Genomic DNA, 19,329 nt, shown 5'->3' on the forward strand with positions numbered 1-19,329 from the left:
TTAGCAGTATTTCTAGCGCTGAAAGCATTTCAACCCATAATAACCTAAAAATACGTTCTTGTCAAAACAGACAACATGACAATAATGTATTATCTAAACAAACAAGGAGGGACACACTCGACACAGTTGTGCCTCCTAACACAAAAAATATGGCATTGGGCGATTCACAACCACATTCGCCTAATAGCACAATTTATTCCAGGGATTCAGAACCAGTTGGCAGACAATCTCTCTCGAGATCACCAACAAACCCACGAATGGGAAATTCACCCCCAAATACTAAACAATTACTTTCAAATTTGGGGAACACCTCAAATAGATCTATTTGCAACAAAGGAAAACTCAAAATGCCAAAACTTCGCATCCAGGTAACCACAAGATCAATCCCAAGGCAATGCTCTATTGATGAACTGGTCAGGGATATTTGCGTACGCTTTTCCCCCTCTCCCTCTCCTTCCATATCTAGTAAACAGGTTGAGTCAAAACAAACTCAAACTCATACTAATAGCACCAACATGAACAAGGCAACCTTGGTACACAACACTACTAGACCTTTCAGTAGTACCTCATGTCAAACTACCCAACAGACCAGATCTGTTAACACAACACAAACAACAGATCAGACATCCAAATCCAGCATCTTTGAATCTAGCAATTTGGCTCCTGAAATCCTAGAATTCGGACACTTAGACCTCACACAAGAATATGTGGAGGTCATAAGACAAGCTAGGAAACCTACCACTAGACACTGCTATGCAAATAAGTGGAAAAGATTTGTGTATTACTGCCATAATAATCAAATTCAGCCATTACACGCATCTCCAAAAGATATAGTGGGATATTTACTACATTTGCAAAAATCAAATCTAGCTTTCTCTTCCATAAAGATACATCTCACCGCAATATCAGCTTACCTGCAAATTACTCATTCAACTTCACTATTTAGAATACCAGTCAATAAAGCGTTTATGGAAGGCCTAAAGAGAATTATACCACCAAGAACACCACCTGTTCCTTCATGGAACCTCAACATTGTCTTAACAAGACTCATGGGTCCACCTTTCGAGCCCATGCATTCTTGTGAAATGCAATACTTAACGTGGAAAGTTGCATTTTTGATTGCCATCACATCTCTAAGAAGAGTGAGTGAGATTCAAGCATTTACCATACAAGAACCATTTATTCAAATACATAAAAATAAAGTAGTTCTAAGGACAAATCCAAAATTTTTACCAAAGGTTATCTCACCGTTCCACTTAAATCAAACAGTAGAATTACCAGTGTTCTTCCCACAGCCAGATTCTGTAGCTGAAAGAGCACTACATACATTAGACATCAAAAGAGCACTAATGTACTACATTGACAGAACAAAACTAATTAGAAAAACAAAACAACTATTTATTGCCTTTCAAAAACCTCATACAGGAAATCCAATTTCGAAACAAGGCATTGCTAGGTGGATAGTTAAGTGAATTCAAACCCGCTATCTTAAAGCAAAGAGAGAGCTGCCTATTACACCAAAGGCACACTCAACCAGAAAGAAAGGTGCTACCATGGCCTTTCTAGGAAATATTCCAATGAACGAAATATGTAAGGCAGCAACATGGTCTACGCCTCATACATTTACCAAGCACTACTGTGTAGATGTGTTAACTGCCCAACAAGCCACAGTAGGTCAAGCTGTACTAAGAACATTATTTCAAACTACTTCAACTCCTACAGGCTGAACCACCGCTTTTGGGGAGATAACTGCTTACTAGTCTATGCACAGCATGTGTATCTGCAGCTACACATGCCATCGAACGGAAAATGTCACTTACCCAGTGTACATCTGTTCGTGGCATTAGTCGCTGCAGATTTACATGTGCCCACCCGCCTCCCCGGGAGCCTGTAGCCGTTTAGAAGTAGATCTTGAACAAGATGGAGTCGACGCCCATGCGCAATGGAGACAAAAGGAGGAGTTACTCGGTCCCGTGACTCGAAAGACTTCTTCGAAGAAAAACAACTTGTAACACTCCGACCCAACACCAGATGGCAAGCTATGCAAAACATGCGAATCTACAGCGACTGATGCCACGAACAGATGTACACTGGGTAAGTGACATTTTCATTCCATTGCATGGGCACTATTACTAACGTACACAACTCCTACCTCACCCTCTGCGGGGAAAACAATCTAAGATGGAGTCGACGCCCATGCGCAATGGAATCGAAATGGGAGGAGTCCCTCGGTCTCGTGACTTCGAAAAGACTTCTTCGAAGAAAAACAACTTGTAACACTCCGAGCCCAACACCAGATGGCGGACTGTGCACAGCATGTGAATCTGCAGCGACTAATGCCACGAACAGATGTACACTGGGTAAGTGACATTTTCCATACACTACATGGACATCTTTTCCTTACTTACTATATATACTCCTTACCTCACCCGCCTGCGGGAAAACAATCTAACAAAGGACTTGATGCCCATGCGCAGTATCACAGAGAGGAGGAGTCACTTGATCTTGTGACAAAAAGATTCTTCGAACAAAAACAACTTGCAACACCCCAAGCCCAACACTAGATGGGGGACTTATGCAAAGCATGTGAATCTACAGCACTACATGCCACCAACAGATGTATTCTGGGTAAGTTACGTTTTCATTCATGAATCCATTCACTCATCCATTTGTTTTGCTTTAATTTATGGTCCTTTATGCCACCTTTTATTTTCCCAGTTCGAAATATTCTTGTAAGGGAGGGATCAGCACCATTTTGTTTTGCTGCACTATGGTATGGTTTAAGGTGTATTTATGCTTGGCTATTGTTCTAGAATGATTTTGGATGTTCTATTGCTTTCACAGAAGTACTGAGCACAGCACCCTTGTGGGGCACTCACGAATGGGCAAGATGTGCCTCAACCATACTAAACTGCCATCCCATAATCAGCCATAAGATCTATTTATTTGTGCACAACTCTGTTGAGGGCTGGAGAAGATGCCTGTGAGGGATTGTTTTTGTTTTGCTTTGGACAACACCGTTGCTGCCTTTGTATGTTGTATATATAGGATTGGTTTATTATTCACATTCTCTACTTTCCCCTCTAGTGTTCATGAACCCCAGCTACAGCATCACGTGGCACAGAAAAAAATTCCACATGTGGATACGCGAGGGCAGCTTATCTCGCCAGACAAGCCAAATGGGATCAAGATGGAAAAGTTTGTCTTTGACATCTTTCAGTTTGCAAAGTACGTGCAGAATTTTTCTGGGTGTTTCTAGAGTAACTGTTTATGTATTTGACATGTTCGCTGTGTACCATTGATTATCTACTTTAAGAAAATCACGAGTTCTATCAGGTAAAAGAGCCTGCAGCATTGTCGGTCCTCCGAATTAGGCCAGCTTGTTGAAACTGGATACCGAAGTAAGAGCAGACACCAGACCTATTTGTTTTTATATTTCCTCTCGCAGCTGCAATCCAACAAGTCAGGAACAGTTTTCTTAGGCAGGAGGTGGGGGTCCCCTCCAAGGCATACTTTCCTTATTATAATGTATCTTCCAGCAGGCCATTACCAACAGCTCGATGATTTTCCAGGAATAGCCTCCTAAAGCAAGCCCAGGGCATTATAATGAAATCATCTTGTTGAAGATATTATGCAAAACATTTTAAACCCGGGCATCAGAAGCCAAGATTGTACCGCTTGCACAGATTTATCTTGTCTCATATTTCTTTTTTTCTCTTTAGTGTGTACTTCTTTTGTTTCAAAATACTGATGGTAAACAAAATATAGCGTTTAGAGTATCATCTAGAATGGCATTTTGTCTTGCATACTGTCTTGGATACTTTGGTTTTGAAAGCGAAGTTTGCAAGTTTAGCAATTTTGGTTTACATAGGAAGCCAAAATGAACTGCCATGTTTATAGCCAGTCAGTGGCTATCGCCACAGAAATATTTCTCTGTTGCCAGCCAAACATATTTCTTCCATCATTTTTTCAAAATATGTAAACGGTCAATATATTCTTACAGTTAATTCTTTAAAGCTTGCCTGAAACGTTCCAAAAAAAGGTTCTAAAGTTGTTTCAGACAGAGCTGAATTTGAAGCAGTAATTCCCATAGGCTGAGACCCATCAGGATAACTCTGAAGAGGCTCTGCAGTGGTTCCTGCTGCTGAAAAAAAATTCTTCTCTGTCCATTAAGGTTTTTCTGGAAATCTTCAGTATGTGGGGCGGGCTTTTTCTTATTTTTATGTTGGAGTAAAGACCTTTCAGCCATTGCGTTAATAAAATGGTATTCATACTTCGGATGAGCACAGAATATTTTATTTTCAGGGTAATGCTGCTCTTTGAGCATATGCGATTTGTATCATGTAGCAAAAGCTGAGCAAGACAAGCAAGTCAGCCTGGAACATGGCGGATTTTAGAGAAGCCTGGCCACACTTGCAGGACATTGCGACACAGGAGAAAACAGAAGGATGTTACAGCGCTTCCTAGTCTCCCAGAATTTTTTGAGCTGCCATGCCAGCCTCGCGTGGTCTGGCACTGCTTCAGCACCTTATCCTTCACGGAAGTGATTGGCCAATTGTATGTAGACCATCAGCACTTCAGTGTGTGTATGAGCAGTTCCTGTTGTTGGCTACGAGGAGAACAACACATCATTGCAGGCAGTCTTCATTTTTCCTTGATCTTGGGCTTATTTTGCCTTCCTGTCTTGTCAGTGTTTTTGCCCTAGTCTGCCCCGCCCTCTCAGTTACAGCCATTCACCCACTAACACCACTCCTCTACTGATAACTCAGTTCGGCACTGCTTTCACTAATCTATACACTCACTCTCCCCGCCTTTTATACTTTCACTCACTCCCCAGTCCTTCATTTTATCCGTGAATGCTTTCACTTGCATGCACAACCCTCTCTGAATCTGTTCATTCCTTGCCCACACACTCTTCCCAATATCAACAAACCCATTGATGCACCGTTTTTCCTCACTGTCCAGTCATCATCTTAACTGTCCATCCATCCAAACAAATTATGCACGTGCTGCACTGATCTTGACTTATTTACATATATTAGAAGCTAGCTAGATGTGCGTTTAACTCCTATTGCTGAGGCTTTCCCAGAGGTTGAACACACTACACAGACAGAGAGCAGTTTTCACCCTCTAAGCACAGGGCACATACAGCAACTTTTTTTTCTCTTCATTCACTTGCACATCTTCAACCATCGGCTCGCTCATCAACATCCTTTACCCTCTTACCTTTTCTCACTTACCCACTCACATGTATCCACCCCTGTAAGGAAATGCCTCCTTGGCATGGTTACCCCCTGACTTTTTGCCTTTGCTGATGCTATGTTTTGAATTGAAAGTGTGCTGAGGCCTGCTAACCAGGCCCCAGCACCAGTGTTCTTTCCCTAACCTGTACTTTTGATTCCACAATTGGCACACCCTGGCATCCAGATAAGTCCCTTGTAAGTGGTACCCCTGGTACCAAGGGCCCTGATGCCAAGGAAGGTCTCTAAGGGCTGCAGCATGTCTTATGCCACCCTGGAGACCCCTCACTCAGCACAGACACCCTGCTTGCCAGCTTGTGTGTGCTGGTGAGAACAAAACGAGTAAGTCGACATGGCACTCCCCTCAGGGTGCCATGCCAACCTCTCACTGCCTATGCAGGTATAGATAAGTCACCCCTCTAGTAGGCCTTACAGCCCTAAGGCAGGGTGCACTATACCATAGGTGAGGGCACCAGTGCATGAGCACTGTGCCCCTACAGTGTCTAAGCAATACCTTAGACATTGTAAGTGCAGGGTAGCCATAAGAGTATATGGTCTGGTAGTCTGTTTTACACGAATGCCACAGCACCATAATGGCTACACTGAAAACTGGGAAGTTTGGTATCAAACGTCTCAGTACAATAAAAGCACACTGATGCCAGTGTACATTTTATTGTAAAATACACCCCAGAGGGCACCTTAGAGGTGCCCCCTGAAACCTTAACCAACTATCTGTGTAGGCTGACTGGTTCCAGCAGCCTGCCACGCTAGAGACATGTTGCTGGCCCCATGGGGAGAGTGCCTTTGTCACTCTGAGGCCAGTAACAAAGCCTGCACTGGGTGGAGATGCTGACACCTCCCCCAGGCAGGAGCTGTCACACCTGGCGGTGAGCCTCAAAGGCTCACCCCTTTGTGCCAGCACAGCAGGACACTCCAGCTAGTGGAGTTGCCCGCCCCCTCCGGCCATGGCCCCCACTTTTGGCGGCAAGGCCGGAGAAAATAATGAGAAAAACAAGGAGGAGTCACTGACCAGTCAGGACAGCCCCTAAGGTGTCCTGAGCTGAAGTGACTCTAACTTTTAGAAATCCTCCATCTTGCAGATGGAGGATTCCCCAATAGGATTAGGGATGTGACCCCCTCCCCTTGGGAGGAGGCACAAAGAGGGTGTACCCACCCTCAGGGCTGGTAGCCATTGGCTACTAACCCCCCAGACCTAAACACGCCCTTAAATTTAGTATTTAAGGGCTCCCCTGAACCTAAGAATTGAGATTCCTGCAACTTACCGAAGAAGAAGACTGCTGAGCTGAAAACCCCTGCAGAAGAAGGAAGAAGACACCAACTGCTTTGGCCCCAGTCCTACCGGCCTGTCTCCTGCCTTCTAAAGAACCCTGCTCCAGCGACGCTTTCTCCAGGACCAGCGACCTCTGAATCCTCAGAGGACTGCCCTGCTTCCAAGAGACCAAGAAACTCCCGAGGACAGCGGCACTGCTCCAAAAGAACTGCAACTTTGTTTCAAGGAGCAGATTTAAAGACCCCTGCAACTCCCTGCAAGAAGCGTGAGACTTGCAACACTGCACCCGGCGACCCCGACTCGACTGGTGGAGAACCAACACCTCAGGGAGGACCCTCCGGCGACTCCGAGTCCGTGAGTAACCAAAGTTGTCCCCCCTGAGCCCCCACAGCGACGCCTGCAGAGGGAATCCCGAGGCTCCCCCTGACCGCGACTGCCTGAACTCCATTTCCCGACGGCTAGAAAAGACCCTGCACCCGCAGCCCCCAGCACCTAAAGGAACGGAACTCCTGTGCAGGAGTGACCCCCAGGAAGCCCTCTCCCTTGCCCAGGTGGTGGCTACCCCGAGGAGCCCCCCCCCTGCCTGCCTGCAACGCTGAAGAGATCCCTTGATCTCTCCTTGATTTCCATTGAAAACCCGACGCTTGTTTCTACACTGCACCCGGCCGCCCCAGTGCCGCTGAGGGTGTACTTTTTGTGTGGACTTGTGTCCCCCCCGCTGCCCTACAAAACCCCCCTGGTCTGCCCTCCGAAGACGCGGGTACTTACCTGCTGGCAGACCGGAACCGGGGCACCCCCTTCTCTCCATTGAAGCCTATGCGTTTTGGGCACCTCTTTGACCTCTGCACCTGACCGGCCCTGAGCTGCTGGTGTGGTAACTTTGGGGTTGCTCTGAACCCCCAACGGTGGGCTACCTTGGACCCAAACCTGAGACTTGTAAGTGATTTACTTACCTGACAAAACTAACAAAAACTTACCTCCCCCAGGAACTGTGAAAATTGCACTGTGTCCACTTTTAAAACAGCTTATTGTGTTTTATGTGAAAAGTATACATGCTAATGTAATGATTCAAAGTTCCTAAAGTACTTACCTGCAATACCTTTCAAATGAGATATTACATGTAGAATTTGAACCTGTGGTTCTTAAAATAAACTAAGAAAATATATTTTTCTATAACAAAACCTATTGGCTGGATTTGTCTCTGAGTGTGTGTTCCTCATTTATTGCCTGGGTGTATGTACAACAAATGCTTAACACTACTCCTTGGATAAGCCTACTGCTCGACCACACTACCACAAAATAGAGCATTAGTATTATCTCTTTTTGCCACTATCTTACCTCTAAGGGGAACCCTTGGACTCTGTGCATACTATTCCTTACTCTGAAATAGTGCATACAGAGCCAACTTCCTACATTGGTGGATCAGCGGTGGGGTACAAGACTTTGCATTTGCTGGACTACTCAGCCAATACCTGATCACACGACAAATTCCAAAAATTGTCATTAGAAATTGATTTTTGCAATTTGACATTTTTCTAAATTCTTAAAAGTCCTGCTAGGGCCTTGTGTTAGTCCCTGTTAGCATTTCCTTTTAGAGTTTAAAAGTTTGGTAAAAGTTTTAATTAGATTCTAGAACTAGTTTTAGATTCTTAAAAAGTATTCCAACTTTTAGAAGCATAATGTCTAGTGCAGAGATGAATGTGGTGGAACTCAACACCACACCTTACCTCCATCTTAAGATGGGGGAGCTAAGGTCACTCTGTAAAATAAAGAAAATAGTAATGGGCCCCAGACCTTCCAAACTACAGCTCCAGGAGCTGTTGGCAGAGTTTGAAAAGGCCAGCCCCTCTGAGGATGGCAACTCAGAGGATGATGATAGTGACTTGGAGGGTGGTTCCCCCCTACCAGTCCTATCTAGGGAAGACAGGGCCTCTCAAGCCCTGACTCCAAGCATAATAGTCAGAGATGCTGGCTCCCTCACAGGAGGGACCAACCTCTCTGAAATCACTGAGGATAACTCCAGTGAAGAGGACATCCAGTTAGCCAGGATGGCCAAAAGATTGGCTTTGGAAAGACAGATCCTAGCCATAGAAAGGGAAAGACAAGAGATGGGCCTAGGACCCATCAATGGTGGCAGCAACATAAATAGGGTCAGAGATTCTCCTGACATGTTCAAAAATCCCTAAAGGGATTGTAACTAAATATGAAGATGGTGATGACATCACCAAATGGTTCACAGCTTTTGAGAGGGCTTGTGTAACCAGAAAAGTGAACAAATCTCACTGGGGTGCTCTCCTTTGGGAAATGTTCACAGGAAAGTGTAGGGATAGACTCCTCACTCTCTCTGGAAAAGATGCAGAATCTTATGACCTCATGAAGGGTACCCTGATTGAGGGCTTTGGATTCTCCACTGAGGAGTATAGGATTAGATTCAGGGGGGCTCAAAAATCCTCGAGCCAGACCTGGGTTGACTTTGTAGACTACTCAGTAAAAACACTAGATGGTTGGATTCAAGGCAGTGGTGTAAGTGATTATGATGGGCTGTACAATTTATTTGTGAAAGAACACCTGTTAAGTAATTGTTTCAATGACAAACTGCATCAGCATCTGGTAGACCTAGGACCAATTTCTCCCCAAGAATTGGGAAAGAAGGCGGACCATTGGGTCAAGACTAGGGTGTCCAAAACTTCCACAGGGGGTGACCAAAACAAAGGGGTCACAAAACCTCCCCAGGGGAAAGGTGGTGAGACAGCCAAAAACAAAAATAGTAAAGAGTCCTCTACAGGCCCCCAAAAACCTGCACAGGAGGGTGGGCCCAGAGCCTCTTCACAAAACAATTCTGGGTACAAGGGTAAAAACTTTGATCCCAAAAAGGCCTGGTGTCGTAGCTGTAGTCAGTCTGGACACCAAACTGGAGACAAGGCCTGTCCCAAGAAAGATACCACTTCTAACTCCAATCCAGCTAAAACTGGAATGGCCAGTCTCCAAGTGGGATCAACAGTGTGCCCAGAGCAAATCAGGTGTCACACTGAAGCTACATTAGTCTCTGAGGGTGGGGTGGATTTAGCCACACTGGCTGCCTGGCCCCCTAACATGCAAAAATACAGGCAGCAGCTCTTAATTAATGGGACAAGTGTAGAGGGCCTGAGGGATACAGGTGCCAGTGTCACCACGGTGACAGAGAAACTGGTTTCCCCTGGCCAATACCTGGCTGGACAAACTTATCCAGTCACCAACTGTAAGGAAATGCCTCCTTGGCATGGTTGCCCCCTGACTTTTTGCCTTTGCTGATGCTATGTTTACAATTGAAAGTGTGCTGAGGCCTGCTAACCAGGCCCCAGCACCAGTGTTCTTTCCCTAACCTGTACTTTTGTATCCACAATTGGCAGACCCTGGCATCCAGATAAGTCCCTTGTAACTGGTACTTCTAGTACCAAGGGCCCTGATGCCAAGGAAGGTCTCTAAGGGCTGCAGCATGTCTTATGCCACCCTGGAGACCTCTCACTCAGCACAGACACCCTGCTTGCCAGCTTGTGTGTGCTAGTGAGGACAAAACGAGTAAGTCGACATGGCACTCCCCTCAGGGTGCCATGCCAGCCTCTCACTGCCTATGCAGTATAGGTAAGACACCCCTCTAGCAGGCCTTACAGCCCTAAGGCAGGGTGCACTATACCATAGGTGAGGGTACCAGTGCATGAGCATGGTACCCCTACAGTGTCTAAACAAAACCTTAGACATTGTAAGTGCAGGGTAGCCATAAGAGTATATGGTCTGGGAGTCTGTCAAACACGAACTCCACAGCACCATAATGGCTACACTGAAAACTGGGAAGTTTGGTATCAAACTTCTCAGCACAATAAATGCACACTGATGCCAGTGTACATTTTATTGTAAAATACACCACAGAGGGCACCTTAGAGGTGCCCCCTGAAACTTAACCGACTATCTGTGTAGGCTGACTAGTTTTAGCAGCCTGCCACAAACCGAGACATGTTGCTGGCCCCATGGGGAGAGTGCCTTTGTCACTCTGAGGCCAGTAACAAAGCCTGCACTGGGTGGAGATGCTAACACCTCTCCCAGGCAGGAATTGTCACACCTGGCGGTGAGCCTCAAAGGCTCACCTCCTTTGTGCCAACCCAGCAGGACACTCCAGCTAGTGGAGTTGCCCGCCCCCTCCGGCCAGGCCCCACTTTTGGCGGCAAGGCCGGAGAAGATAATGAGAAAAACAAGGAGGAGTCACTGGCCAGTCAGGACAGCCCCTAAGGTGTCCTGAGCTGAGGTGACTCTGACTTTTAGAAATCCTCCATCTTGCAGATGGAGGATTCCCCCAATAGGGTTAGGATTGTGACCCCCTCCCCTTGGGAGGAGGCACAAAGAGGGTGTACCCACCCTCAGGGCTAGTAGCCATTGGCTACTAACCCCCCAGACCTAAACACGCCCTTAAATTTAGTATTTAAGGGCTACCCTGAACCCTAGAAGATTAGATTCCTGCAACTACAAGAAGAAGGACTGCCTAGCTGAAAACCCCTGCAGCGGAAGACCAGAAGACGACAACTGCCTTGGCTCCAGAAACTCACCGGCCTGTCTCCTGCCTTCCAAAGATCCTGCTCCAGCGACGCCTTCCAAAGGGACCAGCGACCTCGACATCCTCTGAGGACTGTCCCTGCTTCGAAAAGACAAGAAACTCCCGAGGACAGCGGACCTGCTCCAAGAAAAGCTGCAACTTTGTTTCCAACAGCTTTAAAGAACCCTGCAAGCTCCCCGCAAGAAGCGTGAGACTTGCAACACTGCACCCGGCGACCCCGACTCGGCTGGTGGCGATCCAACACCTCAGGAGGGACCCCAGGACTACTCTGATACTGTGAGTACCAAAACCTGTCCCCCCTGGGCCCCCACAGCGCCGCCTGCAGAGGGAATCCCGAGGCTTCCCCTGACCGCGACTCTTTGAACCTAAAGTCCCGACGCCTGGGAGAGACCCTGCACCCGCAGCCCCCAGGACCTGAAGGACCGGACTTTCACTGGAGAAGTGACCCCCAGGAGTCCCTCTCCCTTGCGCAAGTGGAGGTTTCCCCGAGGAACCCCCCCCTTGCCTGCCTGCAGCGCTGACGAGATCCCGAGATCCCTCATAGACTAACATTGCGAACCCGACGCCTGTTCCTACACTGCACCCGGCCGCCCCCGCGCTGCTGAGGGTGAAATTTCTGTGTGGACTTGTGTCCCCCCCGGTGCCCTACAAAACCCCCCTGGTCTGCCCTCCGAAGACGCGGGTACTTACCTGCAAGCAGACCGGAACCGGGGCACCCCCTTCTCTCCATTCTAGCCTGTGTGTTTTGGGCACCACTTTGAACTCTGCACCTGACCGGCCCTGAGCTGCTGGTGTGGTGACTTTGGGGTTGCTCTGAACCCCCAACGGTGGGCTACCTTGGACCAAGAACTAAGCCCTGTAAGTGTCTTACTTACCTGGTTAACCTAACAAATACTTACCTCCCCTAGGAACCGTGAAAATTGCACTAAGTGTCCACTTTTAAAACAGCTATTTGTGAATAACTTGAAAAGTATACATGCAATTTTGATGATTTGAAGTTCCTAAAGTACTTACCTGCAATACCTTTCGAATGAGATATTACATGTAGAATTTGAACCTGTGGTTCTTAAAATAAACTAAGAAAATATATTTTTCTATAACAAAACCTATTGGCTGGATTTGTCTCTGAGTGTGTGTACCTCATTTATTGTCTATGTGTATGTACAACAAATGCTTAACACTACTCCTTGGATAAGCCTACTGCTCGACCACACTACCACAAAATAGAGCATTAGTATTATCTATTTTTACCACTATTTTACCTCTAAGGGGAACCCTTGGACTCTGTGCATGCTATTCCTTACTTTGAAATAGCACATACAGAGCCAACTTCCTACATTGGTGGATCAGCGGTGGGGTACAAGACTTTGCATTTGCTGGACTACCCAGCCAATACCTGATCACACGACAAATTCCAAAATTGTCATTAGAAATTGATGTTTGCAATTTGAAAAGTTTTCTAAATTCTTAAAAGACCTGCTAGGGCCTTGTGTTAGATCCTATTTAGCATTTCTTTTAGAGTTTAAAAGTTTGTAAAAGTTTGAATTAGATTCTAGAACCAGTTGTAGATTCTTAAAAAGTATTCCAACTTTTAGAAGCAAAATGTCTAGCACAGATGTGACTGTGGTGGAACTCGACACCACACCTTACCTCCATCTTAAGATGAGGGAGCTAAGGTCACTCTGTAAAATAAAGAAAATAACAATGGGCCCCAAACCTACCAAAATACAGCTCCAGGAGCTTTTGGCAGAGTTTGAAAAGGCCAACCCCTCTGAGGGTGGCAACTCAGAGGAAGACGATAGTGACTTGGAGGACAATTCCCCCCTACCAGTCCTATCTAAGGAGAACAGGGTCCCTCAAACCCTGACTCCAAAAATAATAGTCAGAGATGCTGGTTCCCTCACAGGAGAGACCAACACCTCTGAAATCACTGAGGATAGCCCCAGTGAAGAGGACATCCAGTTAGCCAGGATGGCCAAAAGGTTGGCTTTGGAAAGACAGATCCTAGCCATAGAGAGGGAAAGACAAGAGATGGGCCTAGGACCCATCAATGGTGGCAGCAACATAAATAGGGTCAGAGATTCTCCTGACATGTTGAAAATCCCTAAAGGGATTGTAACTAAATATGAAGATGGTGATGACATCACCAAATGGTTCACAGCTTTTGAGAGGGCTTGTGTAACCAGAAAAGTGAACAGATCTCACTGGGGTGCTCTCCTTTGGGAAATGTTCACAGGAAAGTGTAGGGATAGACTCCTCACACTCTCTGGACCAGATGCAGAATCTTATGACCTCATGAAGGGTACCCTGATTGAGGGCTTTGGATTCTCCACTGAGGAGTACAGGATTAGGTTCAGGGGGGCTCAAAAATCCTCGAGCCAGACCTGGGTTGACTTTGTTGACTACTCAGTGAAAACACTAGATGGTTGGATTCAAGGCAGTGGTGTAAGTAATTATGATGGGCTGTACAATTTATTTGTGAAAGAACACCTGTTAAGTAATTGTTTCAATGATAAACTGCATCAGCATCTGGTAGACCTAGGACCAATTTCTCCCCAAGAATTGGGAAAGAAGGCGGACCATTGGGTCAAGACAAGGGTGTCCAAGACTTCAACAGGGGGTGACCAAAAGAAAGGGGTCACAAAGACTCCCCAGGGGAAGAGTGATGAGACAACCAAAACTAAAAATAGTAAAGAGTCTTCTACAGGCCCCCAAAAACCTGCACAGGAGGGTGGGCCCAGAGCCTCTTCACAAAACAATGGGTACAAGGGTAAAAACTTTGATCCCAAAAAGGCCTGGTGTCATAGCTGTAAACAGCATGGACACCAAACTGGAGACAAGGCCTGTCCCAAGAAAGGTTCCACTCCAAACTCCCATCCAGGTAACACTGGTATGGCTAGTCTCCAAGTGGGATCAACAGTGTGCCCAGAGCAAATCAGGGTCCACACTGAAGCTACTCTAGTTTCTGAGGGTGGGGTGGATTTAGCCACACTAGCTGTCTGGCCGCCTAACATGCAAAAATACAGACAGCAACTCTTAATTAATGGGACTAGAATAGAGGGCCTGAGGGATACAGGTGCCAGTGTCACCATGGTGACAGAGAAACTGGTTTCCCCTGGCCAATACCTGACTGGAAAAACTTACACAGTCACCAACGCTGACAATCAGAGAAAAGTACATCCCATGGCAATGGTTACTTTAGAATGGGGAGGGGTCAATGGCCTGAAACAGGTGGTGGTCTCCTCAAATATCCCAGTGGACTGTCTGCTTGGAAATGACCTGGAGTCCTCAGCATGGGCTGAGGTAGAACTAAAAACCCATGCAGCAATGCTGGGTATCCCTGAACTGGTGTGTGTGAAAACAAGAGCACAGTGCAAGGCACAGGGTGAAAAAGTAGAGCTGGAGTCTGGAAAAATGGCCCAGCCTACCAAGAGAACAGGAAAGTCAGTTGGGAAACCAACTGCAACACAGCAAAAGAAAGGGAACCTCTCTTCTCAGGAAGAAGTTCTGCCCTCTGAGGGAACTGAGCCTTTGGAGCTTGAACCTTACCAGGTTGAGCTCTTAGGCCCAGGGGGACCCTCAAGGGAGGAGCTGTGTAAGGGACAAGAAACCTGTCCCTCTCTTGAAGGCCTTAGGCAGCAAGCTGCTGAAGAGCCCAAAGGCAAGAAAAATGGAACGCATAGGGTCTATTGGGAAGATGGACTCCTGTACACTGAGGCCAGAGACCCCAAACCTGGTGCCACTAGGAGAGTGGTAGTGCCTCAGCTGTTCAGGAAGTTCATCCTAACATTGGCCCATGACATTCCCCTTGCTGGACATTTGGGACAAACCAAGACGTGGGAGAGGTTAGTCAACCACTTCTACTGGCCCAATATGTCCAACATGGTTAAGGAGTTTTGCCTCTCCTGCCCCACCTGTCAAGCCAGTGGTAAGACAGGTGGGCATCCAAAGGCCCCCCTCATTCCACTTCCAGTAGTGGGGGTTCCCTTTGAAAGAGTGGGTGTGGACATAGTTGGTCCACTGGAACCTCCCACAGCCTCAGGAAATATGTATATCCTGGTAGTAGTGGATCATGCTACCAGGTATCCTGAAGCTATTCCCCTTAGGTCGACTACTGCCCCTGCAGTAGCCAAGGCCCTCATTGGTATCTTTACCAGAGTGTGTTTCCCTAAGGAGGTGGTGTCTGACAGAGGTACCAACTTCATGTCAGCATACCTAAAGCACATGTGGAATGAGTGTGGAGTGACTTATAAATTCACTACCCCATACCATCCACAAACTAATGGCTTAGTTGAGAGATTCAACAAGACATTAAAGGGCATGATCATGGGGCTCCCAGAAAAACTCAAAAGGAGATGGGATGTCCTCTTGCCATGCCTGCTTTTCGCTTACAGAGAGGTGCCACAGAAGGGAGTAGGATTCTCCCCCTTTGAACTTCTGTTTGGTCATCCTGTAAGGGGACCACTTGCTCTTGTTAAAGAAGGCTGGGAGAGACCTCTCCATGAGCCTAAACAGGACATAGTGGACTATGTACTTGGCCTTCGCTCTAGAATGGCAGAGTACATGGAAAAGGCAACCAAAAACCTTGAGGCCAGCCAACAGCTCCAGAAGTTTTGGTATGACCAAAAGGCTGCACTGGTTGAGTTCCAACCAGGGCAGAAAGTCTGGGTTCTGGAGCCTGTGGCTCCCAGGGCACTCCAGGACAAATGGAGTGGCCCTTACCCAGTACTAGAGAGGAAGAGTTAGGTCACCTACTTGGTGGACCTGGGCACAAGCAGGAGCCCCAAGAGGGTGATCCATGTGAACCGCCTTAAGCTCTTCCATGACAGGGCTGATGTGAATCTGTTGATGGTAACAGATGAGGATCAGGAGGCAGAGAGTGAACCTCTCCCTGATCTTCTGTCATCAGACCCAAAAGATGGCACAGTAGATGGAGTGATCTACTCAGACACCCTCTCTGGCCAACAGCAAGCTGATTGTAGGAGAGTCCTACAACAGTTTCCTGAACTCTTCTCCTTAACCCCTGGTCAGACACACCTGTGTACCCATGATGTGGACACAGGAGACAGCATGCCTGTCAAGAACAAAATCTTTAGACAATCTGACCATGTTAAAGAAAGCATCAAGGTGGAAGTCCACAAGATGCTGGAATTGGGAGTAATTGAGCGCTCTGACAGCCCCTGGGCTAGCCCAGTGGTCTTAGTCCCCAAACCTCACACCAAAGATGGAAAGAAAGAGATGAGGTTTTGTGTGGACTACAGAGGGCTCAATTCTGTCACCAAGACAGATGCTCATCCAATTCCAAGAGCTGATGAGCTCATAGACAAATTAGGTGCTGCCAAATTCCTAAGTACCTTTGACTTGACAGCAGGGTACTGGCAAATAAAAATGGCACCTGGAGCAAAAGAGAAAACAGCATTCTCCACACCTGATGGGCATTATCAGTTTACTGTTATGCCCTTTGGTTTAAAGAATGCCCCTGCCACCTTCCAAAGGTTGGTGAATCAAGTCCTTGCTGGCTTGGAGTCCTTTAGCACAGCTTATCTTGATGATATTGCTGTCTTTAGCTCCACCTGGCAGGATCACCTGGTCCACCTGAGGAAGGTTTTGAAGGCTCTGCAATCTGCAGGCCTCTCTATCAAGGCATCCAAATGCCAGATAGGGCAGGGAACTGTGGTTTACTTGGGACACCTTGTAGGTGGAGGCCAAGTTCAGCCACTCCAACCCAAGATCCAGACTATTCTGGACTGGGTAGCTCCAAAAACCCAGACTCAAGTCAGGGCATTCCTTGGCTTGACTGGGTATTACAGGAGGTTTGTGAAGGGATATGGATCCATTGTGACAGCCCTCACTGAACTCACCTCCAAGAAAATGCCCAAGAAAGTGAACTGGACTGTGGAATGCCAACAGGCCTTTGACACCCTGAAACAAGCAATGTGCTCAGCACCAGTTCTAAAAGCTCCAGATTATTCTAAGCAGTTCATTGTGCAGACTGATGCCTCTGAACATGGGATAGGGGCAGTTTTGTCCCAAACAAATGATGATGGCCTTGACCAGCCTGTTGCTTTCATTAGCAGGAGGTTACTCCCCAGGGAGCAGCGTTGGAGTGCCATTGAGAGGGAGGCCTTTGCTGTGGTTTGGTCCCTGAAGAAGCTGAGACCATACCTCTTTGGGACTCACTTCCTAGTTCAAACTGACCACAGACCTCTCAAATGGCTGATGCAAATGAAAGGTGAAAATCCTAAACTGTTGAAGTGGTCCATCTCCCTACAGGGAATGGACTTTATAGTGGAACACAGACCTGGGACTGCCCATGCCAATGCAGATGGTCTTTCCAGGTTCTTCCACTTAGAAAATGAAGACTCTCTTGGGAAAGGTTAGTCTCATCCTCTTTCGTTTGGGGGGGGGTTGTGTAAGGAAATGCCTCCTTGGCATGGTTGCCCCCTGACTTTTTGCCTTTGCTGATGCTATGTTTACAATTGAAAGTGTGCTGAGGCCTGCTAACCAGGCCCCAGCACCAGTGTTCTTTCCCTAACCTGTACTTTTGTATCCACAATTGGCAGACCCTGGCATCCAGATAAGTCCCTTGTAACTGGTACTTCTAGTACCAAGGGCCCTGATGCCAAGGAAGGTCTCTAAGGGCTGCAGCATGTCTTATGCCACCCTGGAGACCTCTCACTCAGCACAGACACCCTGCTTGCCAGCTTGTGTGTGCTAGTGAGGACAAAACGAGTAAGTCGACATGGCACTCCCCTCAGGGTGCCATGCCAGCCTCTCACTGCCTATGCAGTATAGGTAAGACACCCCTCTAGCAGGCCTTACAGCCCTAAGGCAGGGTGCACTATACCATAGGTGAGGGTACCAGTGCATGAGCATGGTACCCCTACAGTGTCTAAACAAAACCTTAGACATTGTAAGTGCAGGGTAGCCATAAGAGTATATGGTCTGGGAGTCTGTCAAACACGAACTCCACAGCACCATAAGGGCTACACTGAAAACTGGGAAGTTTGGTATCAAACTTCTCAGCACAATAAATGCACACTGATGCCAGTGTACATTTTATTGTAAAATACACCACAGAGGGCACCTTAGAGGTGCCCCCTGAAACTTAACCGACTATCTGTGTAGGCTGACTAGTTTTAGCAGCCTGCCACAAACCGAGACATGTTGCTGGCCCCATGGGGAGAGTGCCTTTGTCACTCTGAGGCCAGTAACAAAGCCTGCACTGGGTGGAGATGCTAACACCTCTCCCAGGCAGGAATTGTCACACCTGGCGGTGAGCCTCAAAGGCTCACCTCCTTTGTGCCAACCCAGCAGGACACTCCAGCTAGTGGAGTTGCCCGCCCCCTCCGGCCAGGCCCCACTTTTGGCGGCAAGGCCGGAGAAGATAATGAGAAAAACAAGGAGGAGTCACTGGCCAGTCAGGACAGCCCCTAAGGTGTCCTGAGCTGAGGTGACTCTGACTTTTAGAAATCCTCCATCTTGCAGATGGAGGATTCCCCCAATAGGGTTAGGATTGTGACCCCCTCCCCTTGGGAGGAGGCACAAAGAGGGTGTACCCACCCTCAGGGCTAGTAGCCATTGGCTACTAACCCCCCAGACCTAAACACGCCCTTAAATTTTGTATTTAAGGGCTACCCTGAACCCTAGAAGATTAGATTCCTGCAACTACAAGAAGAAGGACTGCCTAGCTGAAAACCCCTGCAGCGGAAGACCAGAAGACGACAACTGCCTTGGCTCCAGAAACTCACCGGCCTGTCTCCTGCCTTCCAAAGATCCTGCTCCAGCGACGCCTTCCAAAGGGACCAGCGACCTCGACATCCTCTGAGGACTGTCCCTGCTTCGAAAAGACAAGAAACTCCCGAGGACAGCGGACCTGCTCCAAGAAAAGCTGCAACTTTGTTTCCAGCAGCTTTAAAGAACCCTGCAAGCTCCCCGCAAGAAGCGTGAGACTTGCAACACTGCACCCGGCGACCCCGACTCGGCTGGTGGCGATCCAACACCTCAGGAGGGACCCCAGGACTACTCTGATACTGTGAGTACCAAAACCTGTCCCCTCTGGGCCCCCACAGCGCCGCCTGCAGAGGGAATCCCGAGGCTTCCCCTGACCGCGACTCTTTGAACCTAAAGTCCCGACGCCTGGGAGAGACCCTGCACCCGCAGCCCCCAGGACCTGAAGGACCGGACTTTCACTGGAGAAGTGACCCCCAGGA

General features: G+C 47.6%; 1 protein-coding gene across 2 annotated transcripts in view; it reads left to right on the forward strand.

The window, feature by feature from the left end:
• Positions 1 to 19,329, forward strand: part of UAP1 (UDP-N-acetylglucosamine pyrophosphorylase 1) — a 185,699-nt gene that overhangs the window by 101,495 nt on the left and 64,875 nt on the right. For both annotated transcript variants that reach the window (XM_069231099.1, XM_069231098.1), the window contains exon 7: positions 3,088 to 3,228. In XM_069231099.1, the coding sequence (XP_069087200.1) occupies positions 3,088 to 3,228 (141 nt within the window). The remainder of the gene's footprint in view (positions 1 to 3,087; positions 3,229 to 19,329) is intronic.

Source organism: Pleurodeles waltl, chromosome 4_2, assembly GCF_031143425.1.
Source record: "Pleurodeles waltl isolate 20211129_DDA chromosome 4_2, aPleWal1.hap1.20221129, whole genome shotgun sequence".
Taxonomy (NCBI): Eukaryota; Metazoa; Chordata; class Amphibia; order Caudata; family Salamandridae; genus Pleurodeles; species Pleurodeles waltl.